Here is a 20,531-nt window from a genome sequence, read left to right on the forward strand (position 1 = left end):
TTGTTGTGTGCTGCATTAACATGATATATGCTTATACATGTGAAGTCAAAAGCTGCTAGAGAACAGAGGATAAAGGACCTATTAGGAAAGCTTCAATTCATATCCTACCTATGACACATAGTGGCTGTGAGCCCATACGCAAATCATTAAATCTCACTGTCCCCACTAACTCTAAGACTACAAGTTCCATTGAGATTACTATTCTGCATTCACTGAATGGAGCTTTCATACCAAAAGTTCCCCATGCTAATGAAATCACAAACCCTATCCCTCTATTTTTCTCCCAAAAGTGCAAGGTATCATACTAAATTCTAGAGATACAAGACAACAATGACAATCTGTGCCTTGAAGTCATGCATAGTCTAATACCAAGGCATATACATGTTAAGTGTATATTCTGTACACAAATAAATTACTTCAAGACAATTCGAAAAGGAAATAAGCACTAACCACTAAGAGGTTCTAAAGATAGGCTCCCTACAGTTATGCAGACTGGCATTGAAAGCTTTTCACAATCTGATTCTTACAAACCTTTCCAGTCTATTACACATTTCTCCCTTTGATTCAGCCAAACTGAACTTCTTGCTGTTCTTCACATGTAGCTGCTTCCCAAGCCTGGGAAACACTTCCTCACTCCTACAAAGTTCAGTTTAAATGTAATTTCCTCTATTATGAGGTTTTCCCTGATTTCTCCAGCAGCTAGTGTTTCCTGTCCCCCAATCCCCTCAAAAACTCCTCTTTCATTATGTAATATACACATGGTAAAGTGGTGAACTAGACCATGTGTCCCACAGAGAGAAGCCAATCTGCAAACATTTATTAAGCATGTATAATGTTCTAGGCATTGGGCACACAAAGAAATTAGCATCATTTGTGCTCTCCAAAAGTTCACAGTCTTAATGCAAACAATTAGATAAACACACACTATATATAGGATAAATTGGAGCTAATCTCAAGAGGGAAAGGACTAGAGCTAAGGGAGACTGGGAAAGACTTCTTGAAGGAAAAATTTTATCTGGAACTTGAAAAAAGTCAGGAGAATAGGAAATAAGAGAGATACACAAATACTAAAAAATGATCAGGAATAGAATGTATTAGAAAAAAATAGGACAAATAAAGTTAAACAAAGATTCAATCAAGAGAGAAATCTACATATTACCCATACTAATATTATTTTAGATCCAGATTTACATATGTAAATGTGTGTGTATATGTATTCAAGTATTGTGTATATATAGATATCTATGTGGATGGGTGTGAATATGTGTGTGTATGTGTGTGTGTGTGTGTATTCTTTCCTGTAGCCTTTTTCTTGGGGGAATTAGAGGAGATGAAAGGGGAAAAAAGAATAAAATAAAAAGTGCACAGCAGAGAACAAAAGAACAATCTACAAGAAAGCAAAGATGGACAGTCAGGGATATAATTTCTGCTATTATAGATGCTTTCTTAAAATTTATTGTTATATATTTTGAATCCTCCCTAATGTTCTGCTAGGCACATTGACAATATTTGGAGATTTTGTTTGTTTTGTTATCCCTTTTTGACTTTTTTTTCCTTATTTTGTATTTAGTTTTAAATAAAAATTAAAAAGGATATGAGTCAAGGAAAGAGAGTATTCCAAGAGTAGGGGACAGCCAGTGAAAATCACTAGTGTGGGGAGGTGAAGTATCTTGTGCAAAAAATAGCAAGGAGGCCAGGGTCAAAGAATACATCCATGTGTCCTTACTCATGAGGAGAGTAAGGTTTAAGAAAACTAAAAAGGTAAGAAGAAGCCATATCATGAAAGGTTTTTGAATACCAAACAGAACAAGTTATATTTGATACTGGAGGTAATAGGGAGCCAGCAGAATTGAATAGGAAGTGACATAGTCAGATTTGCACTTTAGGAAGATTATTTTGATAAATCAGTGGACAAGAAATTGGAAGGGGGAAAGACTTGAGGCAGGGAGACAAATGAGAAGGCTATTAAAATAACCTAGACTTGAGATGCCTGCACCTAGCTATGCCAAAGAAGAGAAGGAAGTGTATACAAAAGGCATCATGAAGGAAGAATCCACTGGATTTGTCACTGTTTGGATATGGGATTAAAAAAGAGTGAGAATTCCATCATGACACCTAGGTGACTGGAAGCATAGTATTGGTCAGGGCACATGCTGAGCCCCCTTATCCCTTTGAGGGATAAGTAGCTATCACTTAGCAAAGTGCCTGGCTGCCTGGCATGTAGTAGGCACTTAAATATATTTAATTGACACACAGAGTATTATGGGTTTCAGTAGATTTCAATAAACATATAGAAATTAAATCATATATTAAAAGTTTAACTAATCTGACCCTTTTACTTTCCTCCACAGGCAAAGAAATGAAACTCGACAAAGCAACAAAAATTTATCTCTGCAATTCTAAACCCAGTACTTCAAATCCTCTTTGCTCTACTTAATATTTATTTCTTGAAGGATATTAGGGTATGTTTGTTATAAATAGGGTTATAAAATGTGTGTATGTGCTCTGAATCTTAACACAGAGTAGGTAACTTAAATAATACTGGCTCAAATCTTTGTTTAAAGCAACAATGCCAAAGATGCAAATTATGATTTTGCTAAACAGTTTCAAACATAAATATCACAATAAAAACAATTCCACTCAGTTAATTCCCTTTAATCATTTTTCTAAGAAAAATTTCATATCTGACTGTTATAGGTCTCAAGCTGTCTCATTAATCTTCCACAAATATGTTAACATATTTTTCTTTTTACAAAATAAATGTTTTAATCGCCTTTAAAAAAAATCAGCATTTCTCTAAAAGAATTTTCTCTTGTAACAAAAAAGCATTAAATAGTACCTAATTCTATTATCACCCTTTTTGCAAAATGTTTTGCATAGCATCTCACTTGATCATCACAGAAATCTGACAGAGAAGCTACAATTATCAAATCCTTTTTATAAATGATTAAACTGAGGCACAGAGAGATTGTGATTCACCCAGGGTCGCACAGGTAATGTCAAATACAGGAACTTAGGTTTCCTTGATACTGAGCCCAATACTCTATTCATTATGCCATTCTGCTTCTCAAGTAAAATTATGTAAAACCAATAACATTGGCCATGTCAGACAATAATAGGCCTCTAGCTACCTCTTTTCCTGTTTCAACTTCAGGCCTCTGAATACCTCTGCATTGCTCAGATTTATCTTTACCATGTGTTCCATTGATAACGTTTCAATTATTTAACCAGTAATTGAAAAGTTTGTTTTAATGGCTTCGTTATTCAGTCATTTTTCTGTTGTGTCCAGCTATTGATCCCATTATTTTGTTTTTTGGATTTTTTTTTTTGAGAAAAATACTGGAGTGGTTTGCCATTTTTTTCTCCAGCTCATTTTATAAATAAGGAAACTGAGGCAAATAGGAGTTAAGTGACATCCCCAGAATCACACGGTGTCTGAAGCAAGGTTTGAACTCAGATGAGTCTTTCTGACTCCATGCCCAATGCTTTATTCACCACTTAGCTTTCTCAATTATAATAATTTATCCTTACTTTTCACATCGCATCCCTTGATATTCCTGACCTTTTATTCCAGCCAATAATTGTGTTATTGCTTTGTCTAGCTTTTCCCCCATCCCCACTTTGCCCAGGACCCTTCTCTACAGTTTCACATCTTGCAACAGTTATCCTCCAGACTTTAGGACCTTCTTGCAGGACCTGTTTTCAGAGCATTAGCTTCCCTCTAGGTTTTAGGTCTCCCCATTGCCTCAGATTTGCACCTATTTCCCAACAAGTGAATTGCGCCTCTAGCGATAAAAATATGACCCCTAAAAATATGACCCCCTATCCCCGCCTCCAAGTCGAATAGCCTATCATAGGTACCTCCTCCAAAGGAAATACCCGCTTCCATTTACCCCGCCTCCAATGCCTGTCCTTATCCTAGGCCCCGCCTCCAAGTCAAACGTCTCATCACAGGCCACTCCCATAGAGCAAAAATCCGCCCACAAGCCCCGCCTTTGAAGAAAATATTCTACTTCAGCCCTGTCTCTAGCGAGAGTGACCGCCCCTTGGTCCCTCCTCCTAGCAAATATTCTGCCCCGATTCATTAACCCAACCCATAGGCCCCTACTCAAAGAAAAATATCAACGTCCAAAAAAACCTCCCAAGCAAGAACCGACCACAAGCCTCGCCTCCAAATTCTTCTCCCTAGCACCTCGCCCCCCCCTCCAAGGACAAAGATCCGCCCTCAAGCTCCTCCTTCAAGACTAAACTATCACAGCCCTTCCTCCTGCTCCTCGAATACCCATTTCTCAGAGCCTGCCCCCACAAATTACCTTCCTTCTTTAAAAAATACGTAAACCCACAACCCCGCTCCTAAGGAAGTAGTTCCCCTAGGCTTCTCCAAACTAAATAATATATCACGGACCCCACCCCTAAAGCAAATACCCGCTTCGAAAACAAATACTATCCCTATCTTCACCTACAAAGAAAATATCTGCCCTTATAAGCTCTGCCTTCAAATCAATTACCCTATTAAAGATCCCTTAAAAGTCCCGACTCTAAAGCAAGCGCCCGCCCCCATGCCCGCCTCGAAGACAAAAGGAGCCTCTCCCATACCTCCTTCCCCTATAAGGCAAATGTCGGCACCCCAGACCCTGCCTCCAAAAATAAACACTGGTTCCCGAGATTGTTTAGACCCTCCCTAATCCCGCCCTGGTCTCCAGAGCGCCACAGTGCGCAGCTGCCTCAAACTCGGAGGCTGGGACGGAAGAGAGCATGGGTTCCTCGGGTTTGATCGAGGCTTTCGAGCGCCGCTTCCTGGCGGCGCGGCCTCTGCCGTCCTTCCCGTGGCGGGTGAGGGAACGCGGGGAGTAAGGGGAGGCCCGCGGGTCCCTGGGACGTCCAGCAGTCCCCTTCCCAGAGACCCTGGCCGGGCAGAGGTAGGGGGCCAGGACCCGGGTGGGATGGAGGAGATGGCTCGTGTCGGCCGCGGGCCGGGGAGAGGACGGGGGTCGGTGCTGTGGGGCGCCGGAGGGAAGGCGATGTGCTGCGGCCACCGGCACGTGGCTAGAAGTCGCCGCGGCCTTCTACCCGGAACCTGGAAATTCCCCAGCATGGACACTGCCGGTCAGCCAACTGGCATCTGTATAGCGCTTCATTTGGGCCAGGCACCCGCTGACCAGTGCTAGCAACGCAAAAAGAGACAAACTCCTCCTCCTCCGCCTCTAGGAGCATCATTCCTTACAGACGCCTGTGTGCAGAAGAGACAAGACAGTGTAAAAAAGGAACCATACTGCCATTATCCTCTTCATTGATTGGATATAAACAGGTTAAATGATATGCTCAGGGTCACATAGCTATTAAGTGCCTGAAGCTACACTTGAACTCAGGTCTTCCAGACTCCAGGCCCAGCCCTATTGCATCACCTAGCTACCTCAGAAGCCACTAAATAGGTCCTTATTAAGATGAATGAATGAATGCTTCAAAGACTCGTTTAGCACATTAATGGAAAAAGAAACCATTCACACAGACCTCCCAAGGATCCCCTACTTGATTTGGAATCTCAAGACCTAAATTCAAGTTCTTTCTTAGACAATATTGCCTGATTCTGGGCACGTTATTTAACCTCTCTCTGATTTGGTTTCAACTTTAAAATGGAGATAATAATATGCCTCCCCGCATTGTCCTCTGTTTAAAATGTAAATTTTGTAATTTTAGGTAAATGCAGAAGGTGAAATGTAAAAAATTGTAAAGGACTTCACAAACCTGAAAGCATTATATAAATATTAGCTAACTAATTATTGTTATAATTATCCAATTTTTAGAAATTTATCCAATTTCATGAAAAGTTTGGGATAGATTTGGTTGTGTTTTTTAAATTAACAAAATAAGATCCTTCGTTGCAAAATGAACATTTTACTACTTTTTCCATCCTGAGAAGTTTTTCAAAATTACTGGGAGGTGTCAAGGAGGGGAAAAGGCATAAAATAGTCCTCTAACATATAGCTAAATGATACAAGGTGGGAGATAGTAGAAATTAGGATAAGGAACTCTGACTTAAGGACTTAGCACCTTTAACACTGCTTTGGCAGCAAATTTTCATTCTGCCAGTTATGATTTATGATTTTAAATGTTTTTATAATCCCTTGACATGGCATGAACTGTAGCTATACATTCTGAATATTTTTTGTTACTACTCTGATTCAAATGTAAAAACATTGTCAGAGTGCATCCTCCCTGTACTGGAGTGACCTAGGAGAGAAATCAAAAATCAGATAAATGTAGAAACACTTGATGTTTTAACATCAAGTGTTTCTACATGTTTTTGTGTTTATACAGGCACAGGCCTATTGAAAATAACTTTCTTTGGTTATGCCCAAGTTAAAAGTTTATTAATAAGGAAAGATATTTCCATATTAATTGGTATGAGAAGCCAATCTTTCTCAACTGTAAAACAAGGGAATTGAACTCCAGTATCACTAATCTCTCTTCCTCCAGCTCTAAATTCTGGTTCTGAATGGGCTGTCTGAAAATCAGTAATTTACAGTTGGTTTTGGTTTGTTTGTTTCCTCTCTTTGTCTTCAGAGGTATTGTCTAACATGTTAAGGTTATGTTTTCTGACTAAGATTTTCACTTGCTCTTGGCCCAGGGTCTCCAGTGAATCATAACATTCTTTAGCAAAATGTACCATTTACAAGTTTAATGTTCTTCTGAAAATGTCCTTGACATTTTTCTTCATTTTTTTACTCTCCTGTGAATAGAGCCTTGAAGAGAAATTAAAGAATTCATTGGATTCTGAGCTGCTGCTGAATATTTTGCAAAAGGTAAAATAAAATTAAAAAATAGATTTTAATGCCTTCTCACTTTAAGACATTCAGGCAAACTAAATCTCTACAAGGATGTGCTTCCACCTGCATTGGGGTGTCAGCACAACAGACAGGTTGGGATGTTTTGTTTCCATGGATAAAACTATCAAAATAGATAAAAATATCCTAGAGAAGGGGAAATTTAATGCATTTTTTAAAACCATCTACAGCATAAAAAAGGATGACAGGTGCTACATATTCTTCCAGCTTTTAAAGTAGCTGGCTTAATAGATTTTTAAAATTTACCCAAAAACTTAGGAGACAGTGGACACACATGAATGTAAAAGTACAGTGCTTTACTGAAGCATAAGGAGATAAGCCTTAGGTATGTAAACTCTAATCTTGCTCCAGATCTGTAATGGCATTTGTGTGCATTTCATTACTCTGTAATGAAAACTCTTTTCACCTCATGGCAAGCCATTTAGAATTTGTAGTCTTAGAAAATTGTCCAAACTGGGACTATAGGATGACTCACAACTCAATGTCCATTCCCAGCAGGAAGTAGTTTCAGAAGATGAGACCATGACCCCATGCCCGAAAGGGTGTTTGGAGCCCATTTATTTGGAGAGAAACTTGGAGTGAATGGACTTCAGCAAAATACTTCCCAGGACCTGAGTGGATCCTCAGTAAAGAGCAAACTGACCCTGTGCTTATCTATACTATTGGACCCTAGTAACTAGTTTTGTACCCATGATGTCACCAAAACTTTGGCTTCAGTTCATCTATGTTACAGTTTAACCCCATAGCTACTGTATTTCACTCCCTCTTACTTGACGCTACTTAACAATTATCCTGTGATTTGACTGCTAACATTTCAACATTGCTGCTGCTGCACCCCCTTCTGCTTAGAGACCCCAACCCAGTTTTCAAGATTTCTTTAACAAATTAAGAGTGGGGAAACAGTGACTTCCTGAATGGTGGACTGGGTGGGTATAGAGAAACTAGAAACATTGATAAAAATTATCTCCAGGGCAGGCAGAAAGAAGCTCTAATTTCGGTTTAGTTCCATAGTCCCACCCTCTGGAGAGAATCCAGTCAGAAATCCAACTTATGTCAAGTTCCTGAGGTTATATTTTCCTTATAAAATAGTTTATGGTCCAGGACTTCTGAAACTGCTCTCCTTTGAGTCAGTCCCCCCTGACACAATGCCTCATGATGTCTTTCCCCTTACTCTTCCCCCATGCCATGTGGTATCCTCTCCTTATCCCACTTCTCTTCCTTACAGATAATTAATTCTTTTGGGATGCTAAGTCCCTTCCAGGATTTAGTCTGCCAGCTAAGGGCATGCCCCAACCTCATGGGGTGCTCCCTTTCTATTGAGTAATTGTGAATTCCCCTGAGGAACTTGTCTTTCATATGCTCTCCCAGTCTATTTCATATTTGCCATTCCTGATATCTATTGTACCTCTTATTTTGTCTATAACTTCTTTTCCTAAATAAAACTACCTTTTGCCAAAGAGAATAAAAAATAAAGAAAGAAAATTGCTTGAGGGGGTAGAGGTTAAGTAATAGCAAAGCAAGTTAAGGAGCAGAATTAAAGAAGAGGTAGCAGGGATAGGAAATACCCAGACACTACAGGATCAGGAGTAAAATTTATTAGGAAAAAAAAGTAGGACTAGTAATCATTGATCTGAGAAAAGTCAAACTTAAAGATCAGAAACCTATATGTCAGCCATATTCTTGTTTTAGATGCTTGTTTACATATAGGTAAATGGGCATATGTATCTGTGTGTGTGTGTTAAGTATATGTGGATATGTGTGTATACGTATGGGTGGATGTATGGATGTATATATAAATATATCTTTGCTTAACTGCCTGCTTGGGGGAAGTCGGGAAAATGAAAGGGAGAAAAAAAAATAAGGTGAAAAGTGCACAGCAGAGAACAAAAGAATAACCTACCAGGATGCAAAGAAAAGATGGGCATTTATGAATATACCCTCTTTTATTATTTTATATGCTTTCTTGAAATGGAAATTTATTGTTATATATTTTGAATCCTCTGCTAGGCACATGACAATGTTTTGTTTCATTTTATTTTCCTTTTCAATCTTTCTTTTTTTATTCTTTTTTCTTATTTTGTAATTCAATAAAATTTTTAAAAATAATTATTTTTTAAAAGTAAATTATATTAGGGAGCATCCATTTTTTCAGCTTTACCTAGGAAACCTAAAAAAAAAATTGTAAATACAGTAAATAAATAGAATTTGTGGAGAGCCAGGAAAAAAATTTGGCTGAACTAAAAAGCTGATTAAAATGATGGTTTTAGAAAAAAATTGGAGGCACTTGTATGAACTAAAGAAGAGTAAACTGAGTAGAAAGAAGAGAACAATTTATACTCTTAACAATAGTTTTAAAATGAACAATGTGAAAAGACAACTTTGGCAAATGCAGAGTTCAATCATGATTCTAGAGGACAAAGAGAGAATGTTCTCATCTCCTGACAGAAAGAGATACATTTTTGCATATGACCAGTGAAATAGTTTGTTTTGTTTGACTATCCATTAGGCTATATTCTCACTAATATTTGTAAATATGAAGTGCCAGCTACAAAGCAGATACTCTGCCTTTGCTTCACCTGTACTTAACAACTTATCCTTGATTATATAATAAAAGTATAAATCCCACATACTGTACAGATTTTCCTTTTTATTTTAGCAATAAGTCTTTGTCTTATGTGTGAAACAAAGATGAAATTAACATTATGAAAAACAATTTAGATGGGAAGAGAGGAAAATGTTAAAAAAATTAAGGAAGAAGAGAAATTGGGCTCAACCTAAAAATAAAAATAGAGCAGAACCACACTTTTGATTTTCACTTGAAATTCTCACTCACAGAAGAGACAAATGAAAAATGGTAAAAAGCTTATTATGAGCAAAGTGCTAGAGATATAAAAGAGAAAATGGAAATGTCCTCTGTTCTTAAGGAACTCACATTCTGATTGGGGAGAAATAATACATAAAAGCAAGTTCAACTGTGAGGCAGATGGCCTAAAAATCTAACAGGGTCAGGTAGCAAGATTCAAGCATGCTTCTATTTCATCAAAATATTAAGTACAGTGGGGGGACAGATGATAAGGCCTAATGATTTTCCATCTAACCAGAAAAAATAGAGATAGTGACTCCCATTTCATCCAAGTGAAGGGATTAGGCAAGCAGCCTAAATAGGATACATCCTAACTACATATATTGCATTACATTCTCTGCCAAACAAGATAGCTTGTTAGAATTATAATCTCTTAATTGCATGTACATGTAGATTGGCTAAATTGCAGGTTTCTTTCATATAATTTTGTGGGGTTTTTCACTCCTTGGAAGCCCAAAGGAAATCTGAGCAAAGCCAATATGCTTTCAGTCCCTGCCAGAGGACAGAATCTTTCTTTAGATAGAGAACTATTTTTCTCAGTGTTCCTTTCTCTGGTGAAACAGATATTTCTTGGAATATTGCTTTTGAATTCTGAATCAACCTTTTGAGTGTATCAAGTGTGGTTATAGTTATAACTATATTATCAACTCTCCATTCTCCAAATCAATAATCAATAAGACTGTATTATCTGAAACTTTGGTAAATGAAAATACTATTACAAAGGTAAGACAGGGCCTGCTCTTAGAATCTGCTTATTTTAAGGTCATACTAATTTTGGACCGTTCCTATAAATAAACGCTTGCAAAATTAAGGAATAATAAAAATAAATTTTAAAACTAGCTCTATTTTAAAAACTTCCTATTTGTTATTTCTCACAGACAGTCCTGCATCCACTCTGTGTGAAACATCCACCATCAGTGAAATACACTCAATGCTTCCTCTCTGAGCTAATTAAGAAGGTAAAGAACTAACAGCTTTCTTTCACAAATAATACTCTGTACCAGAGCAGTGTATACTCTGAAGGTGAATAGAGTTTCTAGAAGTTTTCCTGATCTTCCCTGAAAATGAATTGCATTTTAAATATCCTTGTTCCCTACTGGCAAAGAGATTTCCAAGATGATAATTATGTGTTGGTTGATGTCAGAATCTAAGCTCATAAACATAGCTTTATCTGCCAATTGTCTGCTTCCAGAATGAGACAATAGATCCACCCCAGTTAGCTGGAGAGGAGAGTCTGTCAGTTACACCATTCTTTACTACCTAACCAAGAAATGATTAATAATTGTCATTTAATCCTCTTGGCTGAATCCTTGAATTCCTGCTCACTCTTGTATATCCACAGCACGAGGCTGCTCACACAGAGCCTTTGGATGAGCTCTATGAAGCATTAGCTGAAATTCTGTCTGCTGAGGAATCCACCCAGGGCCACCGGAGTTATTTGCTGGTAGGACAGTTTCACCTATTTTCCTCACACTTTGGTCTAGAAATGAGCTCTGTCTTCCTTGCATTATTCTTCTTCATGTACACTGTGTCCAAGTTGGGCTAATGGTTCCCTATATATGATACTCCAGGTCCCAACTCCATGCCTCTGCATTGCTTGTCCCTCCTGTTTGGAAGACACTCCCTCCTCACTTCCAAACCTGAAATTTTCCTCTTTTCCTTCAAAGTGCAACTTAAATGACTTTTGTAAATGAAACGGTTTGGATCTTCTCAGTTGCTAGTGCATTCCCTCCTCCAAATTACCTTGTGCAAGTTATTGTTTACATAAATACATGTGATATCTATCTATTTATCATCTATGTATTCAGAGTCACACAAAATATACATTGTCTCTGGCTAGATTGTAAATTGTTAAGGGCAGAAACCCTTTCATTTTTTGTCCATATCACCAGGAACAGTTCTTGCCACAAAGTAGCAATACTTTTTACTTGATAGGCAAAAATGCTTTGTCTCTAATAGTACAAATAGTATCTCAACAGAATGCTAGTTCCAGAAGATGTCATTAGTCCACATGATATTATGTTTATATATCACACACACAACACACTTCGAGAACAAGCAGAAACAACTCAGGTTGTTCAGTTCATTTTCCTGAAGAAACATAAAAGTTTTATGGCAAAATGATATGTGTAGACTTAGCTGACAATCCTACTAGAGTTCTTGGATAAGAGAATTTGAGTATTATGCTTTATGTTGTTGAGTTTGTAAAAGCCTTAATGGCCACAGGAACATGTCATAGGTAACTAACAGTCTAAGAAGGCTCTTAAGTGCTATTCATGTAATATTTAAAGAAGCAGGTGGTTTACTTTGTTTAAAAAAAAAAAAAAACTTTGTCTCCTTCCCTCCACCAGCCCTCAGGAAATTCAATCTCACTCTGTGAAAGTACAGCAATCATTTCTCAGGGAACCACAGGCCTGGTCACATGGGATGCCGCTCTCTACCTCGCAGAATGGGCCATAGAAAACCCAGAAGCCTTCACTAATAGGTAACAGATGGAAGCTGAAGGAAACCGGGGGAAAGTGTGTTGATACTTGAAGAAATATTAATTTGCTGCTTTTCTTTACTTCCCACACCAAGAAGAGTCTTGGAACTTGGAAGTGGAGCTGGTTTTACAGGCCTGGCTATTTGCAAGATGTGCTCTCCCACAGCATATATTTTCAGTGACTGTCACAGTCAGGTTCTTCAGCAACTCAAAGGAAATATCCTCCTAAATGGCTTCTTACTAAACCCAGATTCTACTGCACCCTTGCAACCTTCCATTAGTACATTGGTCTCACCAAAGCCCATTGTGATGGCTGTTCAGTTGGACTGGGAACAAGTTACTACCAAACAACTCTCTGTCTTCCAACCAGATGTCATCATTGCAGCAGGTAGTGACCCAGATACATTAAATTGAAGATGAGGAATACACCTTGAACTACCTCCCAAGTAGTTCTCTTAGTCTGGGATCTAAGAGAGAAAGGTTACAGTGGTAGAAACTGTTAAGTACAAGAAAGCATAATTGTGAATGTTTAGAAATTTTTCATTCCCCATAGTAAAATATACACAAGGGACTGTTATCATTGGTAATCTTGAGTAACTAAATACATAAAATGCTCATTTCAAGTTACAACTATATAGATTCACTTCCTGTGTGTATGTATTAATTAGATGAATAATCTCTAGTTATGACCAGTAAGAGAATGAACAGTTATGACCTAGACCTCAGTTTTGAGATGAAATGCCCCAGGGCTTCTAGCAGAAAGTCTTACTTTCTAATGAAGTCACAGTCTATTGGAGGGATTTTTTTTTTCATAATTTCAGCAGGATTGTTTTTTGCTCTGCACTTTACTTTGGGAGTACAAGCAGTACACAACTTAGTATTCTTAGAAGATTCTACTGAAAAAATCTCTGCTGAGATTTCTGGCTACTATCTATACCTCTACAGCCTTCATTGTCAGAGAACATGAGAAACTTGTTTTCTTCCCTTCCCATCTTCACTTCTTAGATTTCTTATCATGCCTAAAGAAAAGCAAGTATTTCCATTAAGAAAGTGCTTTCCTCACAACAATCCCATTGGGGTGAATAGTATATCTGATAACCTCTGACTTATGGGTCAAATGATGGTTTGACTTGTTCATAATCACACACCCAATGCTCTTTTCGATTTAACACTCCGCTTCCTAAACAGCTTCCATTCATGTTGCATCTTCTATTTCTAAAACCCTTTACTGACTTTCCTACTTGAAGATAGCTTCAGAGACAAGTATCATTTTAAGAATTTCTCATGTAGAAAAAGGAGTTCTTCCCTGATCATATTATGAGACCACAATACACTGTTAGTGTCTTTTGTTCACACAGAACCTGCTGAGCATCACTGACTGAGAGTCTGTCTGCCAACCTTAAAATTCTCTGATTATTTCTATTGTAAAGGTTGATATTGATTCTCCATTTCATTGTGAGACTTTCAGCTATCCCAAGGTGTTAGAATGGCAAAGTGTACTAAAGGAATAGGTATTTAATCCTAATGATTTTCTTAAAATTCTTCTTTCCTCCCAATCATGGGCAGCTATTCTAATAAACTGGAACTAAAAAAAGAATCATCCGAACATAGAATCATAAATAAAAGCTAAAAAAAGACCTTTTATAGTTCCTTCATTTTATGTATGGAGGTCACAGCAATTAATGAATCATCCCAAAAGTATAGAGTGGTAAGCAGCAGAAAGGAATTTGAAGCCAGATTCTATTATTCCAACCAAGTGGTCTTTTTAATATCCCAATCCTAGAAAATAACCATGCTTCCTAAGACAAAAATGTATATAACAGTTTTGTTTTTAAATAATAAACAAAAGGGAAGTGAATAATCTGAATTTCTCATTGTAGACGTGCTATATGATCCAGAGATCATCCTCTCCCTCATTGGAGTGCTGCAAAAGCTCTCTACTTGCCAGGCAGATCAGAAGCCTCCAGAGATATACATTGCCTTCACTGTAAGGAACCCAGACACTTACCAGATGTTCAAAATGGAGCTTAGTAAATATATTGATATGGAAATGAGAATACCTTTAATCTGGTTTCTTTCCTTAAGGAGACAGACCTAGGACTGAACTAAATATCTACAAACTGGACTTTAGAGAAGGTAAAAAGCAAGGAGGTCAGAGGAGTGGAGAGAAAAAAAATTGGTATGGCTCCGGAGAAATTACTATTAATCATTAGGATTAAATACCTATTGATGTCACTAATGTGACATATAGTTGTTGCTCTATGAACAACTTCCTATAAATCACTAAAAATGAGTGAAAACACAATTACTTGCAACAAGACTTAACTTCCAGACTGGTTGTAGCTGGTGCTAAAGGAAAAAATAACTCAGGATTTGCTGCTAGGAATCAAGCATAGATATCTTGTAGGCATTTGAGTTCTATATTAGAATTTTTTTTATTACTTATACAACTAAAATTGCTTCTATTCTCCAATATTGAGTCAAACATGTTACTTTTTTAAAAAATCCCTTTAACTCTTTCCCTTAATTTCTTCTTTCCCTTTAGCCTTAAAGCTAAATATAAATTTATTATTCAACAGAATATACCCCAGACTGCTCTCCACTCTTCTAGTTATCTGATGGTACAGTAGCCAAAAAAGATTTTCCCTTAAGGAATGTAGCTTTTACAAATTCTTCAGTTTCTAATCTACAGCCAATAGCAGGAAGCAATTAACACTCTTTCTGAGTTGTTTTGTTATTTTTTTTTAACTCTTAATATTACAAGTAATTGGATGTTTCTGTCATTGCAACAATTATATGTTGCATTTCACAAGTATCTTACTAGGAGTCAAGTTTAACAAACACTTCTGGCTAAGCTAGCACTAAGGCCTTTTTGAAGGCCTGAAAGAGTGAACCTTGACAGGAGAAGCATAATTAATGAATTTCGTAATGACTCTCTTGTTCTGCAGATTTTAGCTAAAATCCAGTTGCATCGAGAAATTTGTAGATAATCTCTAAAGTGAGATTTCTTCTAATTTTTAAAAAATTCTCATATATAGGATTATATCAGTCATACGATTTTATATCATTTTATTCATTAGGAGCAAAAAACAATCACAAAAATCTCTCTGCATTGGTCAGAATATGATGTTCTAACAGCACACGGCTCTGTACTGACAATCCTTCACAAATGCCTCCATATAAATCTATAACTCTAAAGCACCAGTGTATTAAGATATTTTCTATTTGTTTCTAGGTAAAGTTGGAATTGGATGGCAGAAGCTTCCTAGTCACAACCAGAAAATGTTTCCATATGAAAAACATTCAGAGATGGTAATTCTAAGATTATTGGTGTAGATTGTGTAAATATTTCAAGACTACTATAAAAAATGAGATGATTATTAGGAAACAATTTATGTTGCAGCTCCTGCATAAAACTTGAATTATTGGAACAATTATTTCCTTATAAAGAAAAAGGAAATGTGACATATAGTTGTTGCTATATGAACAACTCCCTATAAATCACTAAAAATGAGTGAAAATACAAGTATTTGACTTGTAAAGATAAAATTCAGAGTCCTTTTTCTTCCCATGTTAACATTAGCACACGTGAATTATTTCAACTTCCAAGATTTTGACTTCTGAACTTCTTTCTCTACTGCAGCCTCCCCATTTCATTCTGAATGTAATTCCTGATCCCTCGCTGGCTCTTCTTGCCACCCTCAGGCATCTTTGGCAGTCATTTTAAACTTGTTCTCACTAGTACTTAGCACCTTTTGGCCTTTCACTCTCCTCCATTCACCACTGCCTAGCCTAGGTTAGTGTCAATTATCTGAGCTTCTGAGTTGTCATGTGTTACAAGAGAAAATCCTAACTTTCTGCTAATGGGCTGTATTTGTGTTTTCTGGCTTCTGCTGGGCCCTTGGTGTTTCCTGTGTTCGTTCTATTCTGGACATTTCAAACTTTTCTAATGTCCTAATCTCTTCTCTTAATCTTCTGATGGCATTTCCTACTTTTCTAATACAGTCAAGATTACCTGATGTGAACTATCTCAGTGTCCTTCTTTTCCACCTGGAAGAATTTCTGTATTCCCATTCTTTCTTCTCTGACTTCTCAAAGGAAGAATTACAGGATTTTAGAGTTGGAAGGGACCTTAAAGATAAAGTCTATTCTCTCATTTATTTTTAGAAATCTTCCTCTTAAGTATGAACATTCCCCTCAGGTTCTCTCCTCAGCTTTTGCTTCTATACTTGCACCAGCATCACACACTCAACATCTCCAGCTAACAGCTGCATGGAGAAGATGGCCAAGTCTAGCTCTCCATGACCCCAAGTTTTCCAGAATCAAACTTCCAACTACTTCTGGAAAGCACTTCAAGGAAACAAGTCTAAAACTGCCCAAAGGCATCAAAGAAATAATAGCTAATAATAAGTAGCATTTATATGCTGCTTTAAAATTTGTAAGTCTTTCATTTAGTAAATTGTCTAAACTTCATTACAACCCTGTGTGGTAGGTGATATTTTTATCACTGTTTTTATACATAAGGAAACAGAGTTACAGAAAAATTAAATGACAACCAAAAGTCACTTAGGTAAGGAGTGTTTGAGGCAGAATTTGAACTCAGGTCTTTGCGTCTCCAAGTCCAGCACTGTGCCACACCTATATTTAGCTACCATAAAGATTACAAAGCACTTTGTAAATATATCATTTGATCCCCACAACAACCTTGGAAGATAGGTGCTGTTATTATTCCTATTTTACCAATAAGGAAACTGAGATGGTAGTTAAGTTCAGGGTAACAGCTAGTAAGTGTTTGAGGCTAGATTTGAACTCAGGTCTTTAATGACTTAAAGTATAGCATCAAGCTACAAAAATATTTATGGGGACTTTTCTATATTAGCAAAAACCTAGAAATTAAGGGGCTGCCCATCTACTGGGGAACAGCTAAACAAATTGTGATATATAAATGGATTGGAATGTTATTGCACAGTTAAAGTAATAAAATTGACATTTCAGAGAAAACTGGGAAAACCAGTATCAACTTACTATAGCTTAAAATGAGCAAAACTAGGAAATGTATGATAGTATTATAAAAACAACCTTGAAAGACTTGAGAAATCCCATCAATTCAATGACAAACTACAATTCTAGAGGACATAATATAATGAAGCATGCTACCTACCTCTAACAGGATGATGGACTAGAGATACAGAATAAGGCAGAATTCTTTTGGACATGGCCAATCCAAATTTGATTTGCTGTGTATTTTTGTTAAGAAGATTTTTTTTTATTGTTTTTGTTTGAGAGTAGGAGAAAGATGAAAAGAGAAAAATCCCTGCTTTCCCCAAAAACTTATTCCTTTTCCTGTTTTTTTCCCCCTGTATATAAACAGTTTTACTATCTTCTCTAGCTTAAACAATCAGGTGTGGCTGAAATAATCCTCTCTCTTCCCAAAATTTCAATCCCCTCCTTACCTACAACTCTAGTTCAGGCCCTGTTGACCTCTCATCCTGCTTTTTGTTGCTTTGCCTTTGGAAAGCTTCAAGTATTATATGAATGTAAGGTCATTATTTTTCATAGCCTTGTTCAGATAATACTTCTTCCATGAAGCTTTTCATAATCCTCTCTGAATCTCAAGACATTCTTTTCCCTCTCCTATATATTTAATCATTGTGTAATATATTATACATGTTTCTTCCCTCTGTAAAACTATGTATTACTTAAGGACAAGAATGCAATTTTTTTCAACTTTGTATCTATAGCACTTTAGCATGTTGCCTTTTATACAGCAAGTTTTATTTAAAAGATAAATAAATCTTTAGCCAAAGTACTCAAATGTGAGTAAACAAAGGGAGCACAGTCCATTCTCAGCTTTCATCCCAGCGAAATTGTTTTGATTCCTTAAGATTTTTTCTGAACTAGTTCACTTAGTTATCAGGACTGTAAAATTCTGAGAAGAACATCTATAAAAGAGAAATAAAAGATGAAGGTCCCACCACATTGGGCTTATTCATTACCCTCTTCTCCCTCCTCTCATCAGGAAGTGGGACCCTAGAAACCTAGTTTTCTTTTACCATTCCCACCAAGGATGCCATTAGAAAATGAGAGACAAGACAAGGATGAGGATAGAATGCAATGGAGCTCAAAAATCTTAAGCCCAACATCTATCTCTACCTTTAGCTGGGCTACAAGGTCCTTAGAGTCCATAAAGACCATGGCATTTTCTTCATGTTTCACAAGTTCATGTAAACTGCAAAAAAAAAAAAAAAAAAAAAAAAGGATTGAAACCATCCTTGGAGGAAGAAACAAAGAATCATTGCACCCTCCTCCTGTTATAATTTCCTACTTTTAAGTGCAAAGGGAATAAGAAAAAATGTTTTTAATTTGTTCATTGTAATATGCATCCGATAAAGGTTCTGATAAAGGCCTCATTTCTAAAAATATATAAAGAACTGACTCAAATTTATAAGAATTCAAGCTATTCTCCAATTGATATTTTCAGATGGTAGTCATATGAAAAGGTGCTCCAAATCACTATTGATCAGAAAAATGCAAATTAAGAAACTCTGAGATACCACTACACAACCTGTCAAATTGGCTAAGATGACAGGAAAAGATAATGATGAATGTTGGAAGGGATGAAGGAAAAGTGGGACACTGATACATTGCTGGTGGAACTGTGAATGGATCCAACCATTCTGGGAAGCAGTTTGGTACTATTCTCAAAAAGTGCATACCCTTTGATCAAGCAGTGTTTCTACTAGGCTTATATCCCAAAGAGGTCTTAAAGGAGGGAAAGGGACCCACATGTGCAAAAATGTTTGTGGCAGCCCTTTTTGTAGTGGTTGGAAACTGGAAACTGAGTGGATACCCATCAGTTGGAGAATGGCATAAATTATAGTATATGAATGTTACGAAATATTACTGTTCTGTAAGAAACGACCAGCAGGATAATTTCAGAGAGGCCTGGAGAGACTTACATGCACTGATGCTAAGTGAAATAAGCAGAAACAGGAGATCATTATACATGGCAACAAGAAGACTATACAATGATCAATTCTGATAGACGTGGCTCTCTTCAACAATGAGATGATTCAAACCAGTTCCACTAGAATATGAAGAGAGCCATCTACACCCAGAGAGAGGATTTTGGGACCTGAGTGTGGACCACAATATAGCATTTTCACTTTTTCCGTTGTTGTTTGCTTGAATTTTGTTGTCTTTCTCAGTTTTTTTTTTCTTGATCTGATTTTTTTTGTGCAGCAAGATAATTGTATAACTGTATACATATGTTGGATTTAACATATATTTCAACATATTTAACATGTATTGGACTACTTGCCATCTAGGGGAGGGGATGCAGGGAAAATTTGCAACAGAAGGTTTTGCAAGTGTCAGTGTTGAAAAATTACTTATGTATATGTTTTGTAAATAAAAAGCTTTAATTTAAAAAAAGGTGGGAAAAATATTCATCTGATAAATAAAGGTAAGCATCAACCGTAAAAACAAGCTCAGCCACACTGGTGATTACACTCCATACAAAGTACATTAACTGTAAAATAGTGACAACTTCAGACTCTTTTTTTTTTAATAACTTTTTATTGACAGAACCCATGCCAGGGTGATTTTTTACAGCATTATCCTTTGCACTTAACTTCTGTTCCGATTTTTCCCCTCCCTCCCTCCACTCCGTCCCCCAGATGGCAAGCAGTCCTTTACATGTTAAATAGGTTACAGTATATCCTAGATACAATATATGTGTGCAGAACCAAACAGTTTTCTTATTGCACAGGGAGAATTGGATTCAGAAGGTATAAATAACCTGGGAGGAAAAACAAAAATGCAAGCAGTTTGTATTCATTTCCCAGTGTTCTTTCTTTGGGTGTAGCTGCTTCTGTCCATCCTTGATCAATTGAAACTGAATTAGCTCTCTTTATCGAAGAGATCCTATTCCATCAGAATACATCCTCAAACAGTATCGTTGTTGAGGTATATAATGATCTCCTGGTTCTGCTCATTTCACTTAGCATCAGTTCATGTAAGTCTCGCCAGTCTTTTCTGTATTCATCCTGCTGGTCATTCCTTACAGAATAATAATATTCCATAACATTCATATACCACAATTTACTCAACCATTCTCCAATTGATGGGCATCCATTCATTTTCCAGCTTCTAGCCACTACAAACAGGGCTGCCACAAACAGTTTGTCACACACAGGTCCCTTTCCTTTCTTTAGTATTTCTTTGGGGTATAAGCCCAGTAGAAACACTGCTGGATCAAAGGGTATGCACAGTTTGATAACTTTTTGAGCATAGTTCCAAATTGCTCTCCAGAATGGCTGGATGTGTTCACAATTCCACC

At 37.0% G+C, this 20,531-nt stretch overlaps 1 protein-coding gene across 1 annotated transcript; it reads left to right on the forward strand.

Annotated features, from left to right (window-relative positions):
• Positions 1-4,744: 4,744 nt before the first annotated feature.
• EEF2KMT (eukaryotic elongation factor 2 lysine methyltransferase) lies at positions 4,745-19,624 on the forward strand. Its single transcript, XM_051964152.1, has 8 exons — positions 4,745-4,833; positions 6,741-6,803; positions 10,587-10,667; positions 11,051-11,152; positions 12,060-12,193; positions 12,286-12,578; positions 14,071-14,220; positions 15,426-19,624. Exons 1-8 carry the CDS (start codon positions 4,756-4,758, stop codon positions 15,524-15,526), a joined length of 1,002 nt encoding a protein of 333 aa, XP_051820112.1. The 5' UTR covers positions 4,745-4,755; the 3' UTR covers positions 15,527-19,624.
• The last annotated feature ends 907 nt before the right edge of the window (positions 19,625-20,531 follow it).

The sequence above is a fragment of the Antechinus flavipes genome, chromosome 1 (genome assembly GCF_016432865.1).
Source record: "Antechinus flavipes isolate AdamAnt ecotype Samford, QLD, Australia chromosome 1, AdamAnt_v2, whole genome shotgun sequence".
NCBI classification, from domain to species: domain Eukaryota; kingdom Metazoa; phylum Chordata; class Mammalia; order Dasyuromorphia; family Dasyuridae; genus Antechinus; species Antechinus flavipes.

What these genes read in the sequence shown, in the direction of transcription:
- EEF2KMT (XM_051964152.1), top strand. Translation starts at nt 4,756, where the DNA reads ATGGGTTCCTCGGGTTTGATCGAGGCTTTCGAGCGCCGCTTCCTGGCG. An exon ending in TGCCGTCCTTCCCGTGGCGG is followed by an intron (nt 4,834 to 6,740) that starts GTGAGGGAACGC and finishes TCCTGTGAATAG; the next exon opens with AGCCTTGAAGAGAAATTAAA. An exon ending in GATGTTCAAAATGGAGCTTA is followed by an intron (nt 14,221 to 15,425) that starts GTAAATATATTG and finishes ATTTGTTTCTAG; the next exon opens with GTAAAGTTGGAATTGGATGG.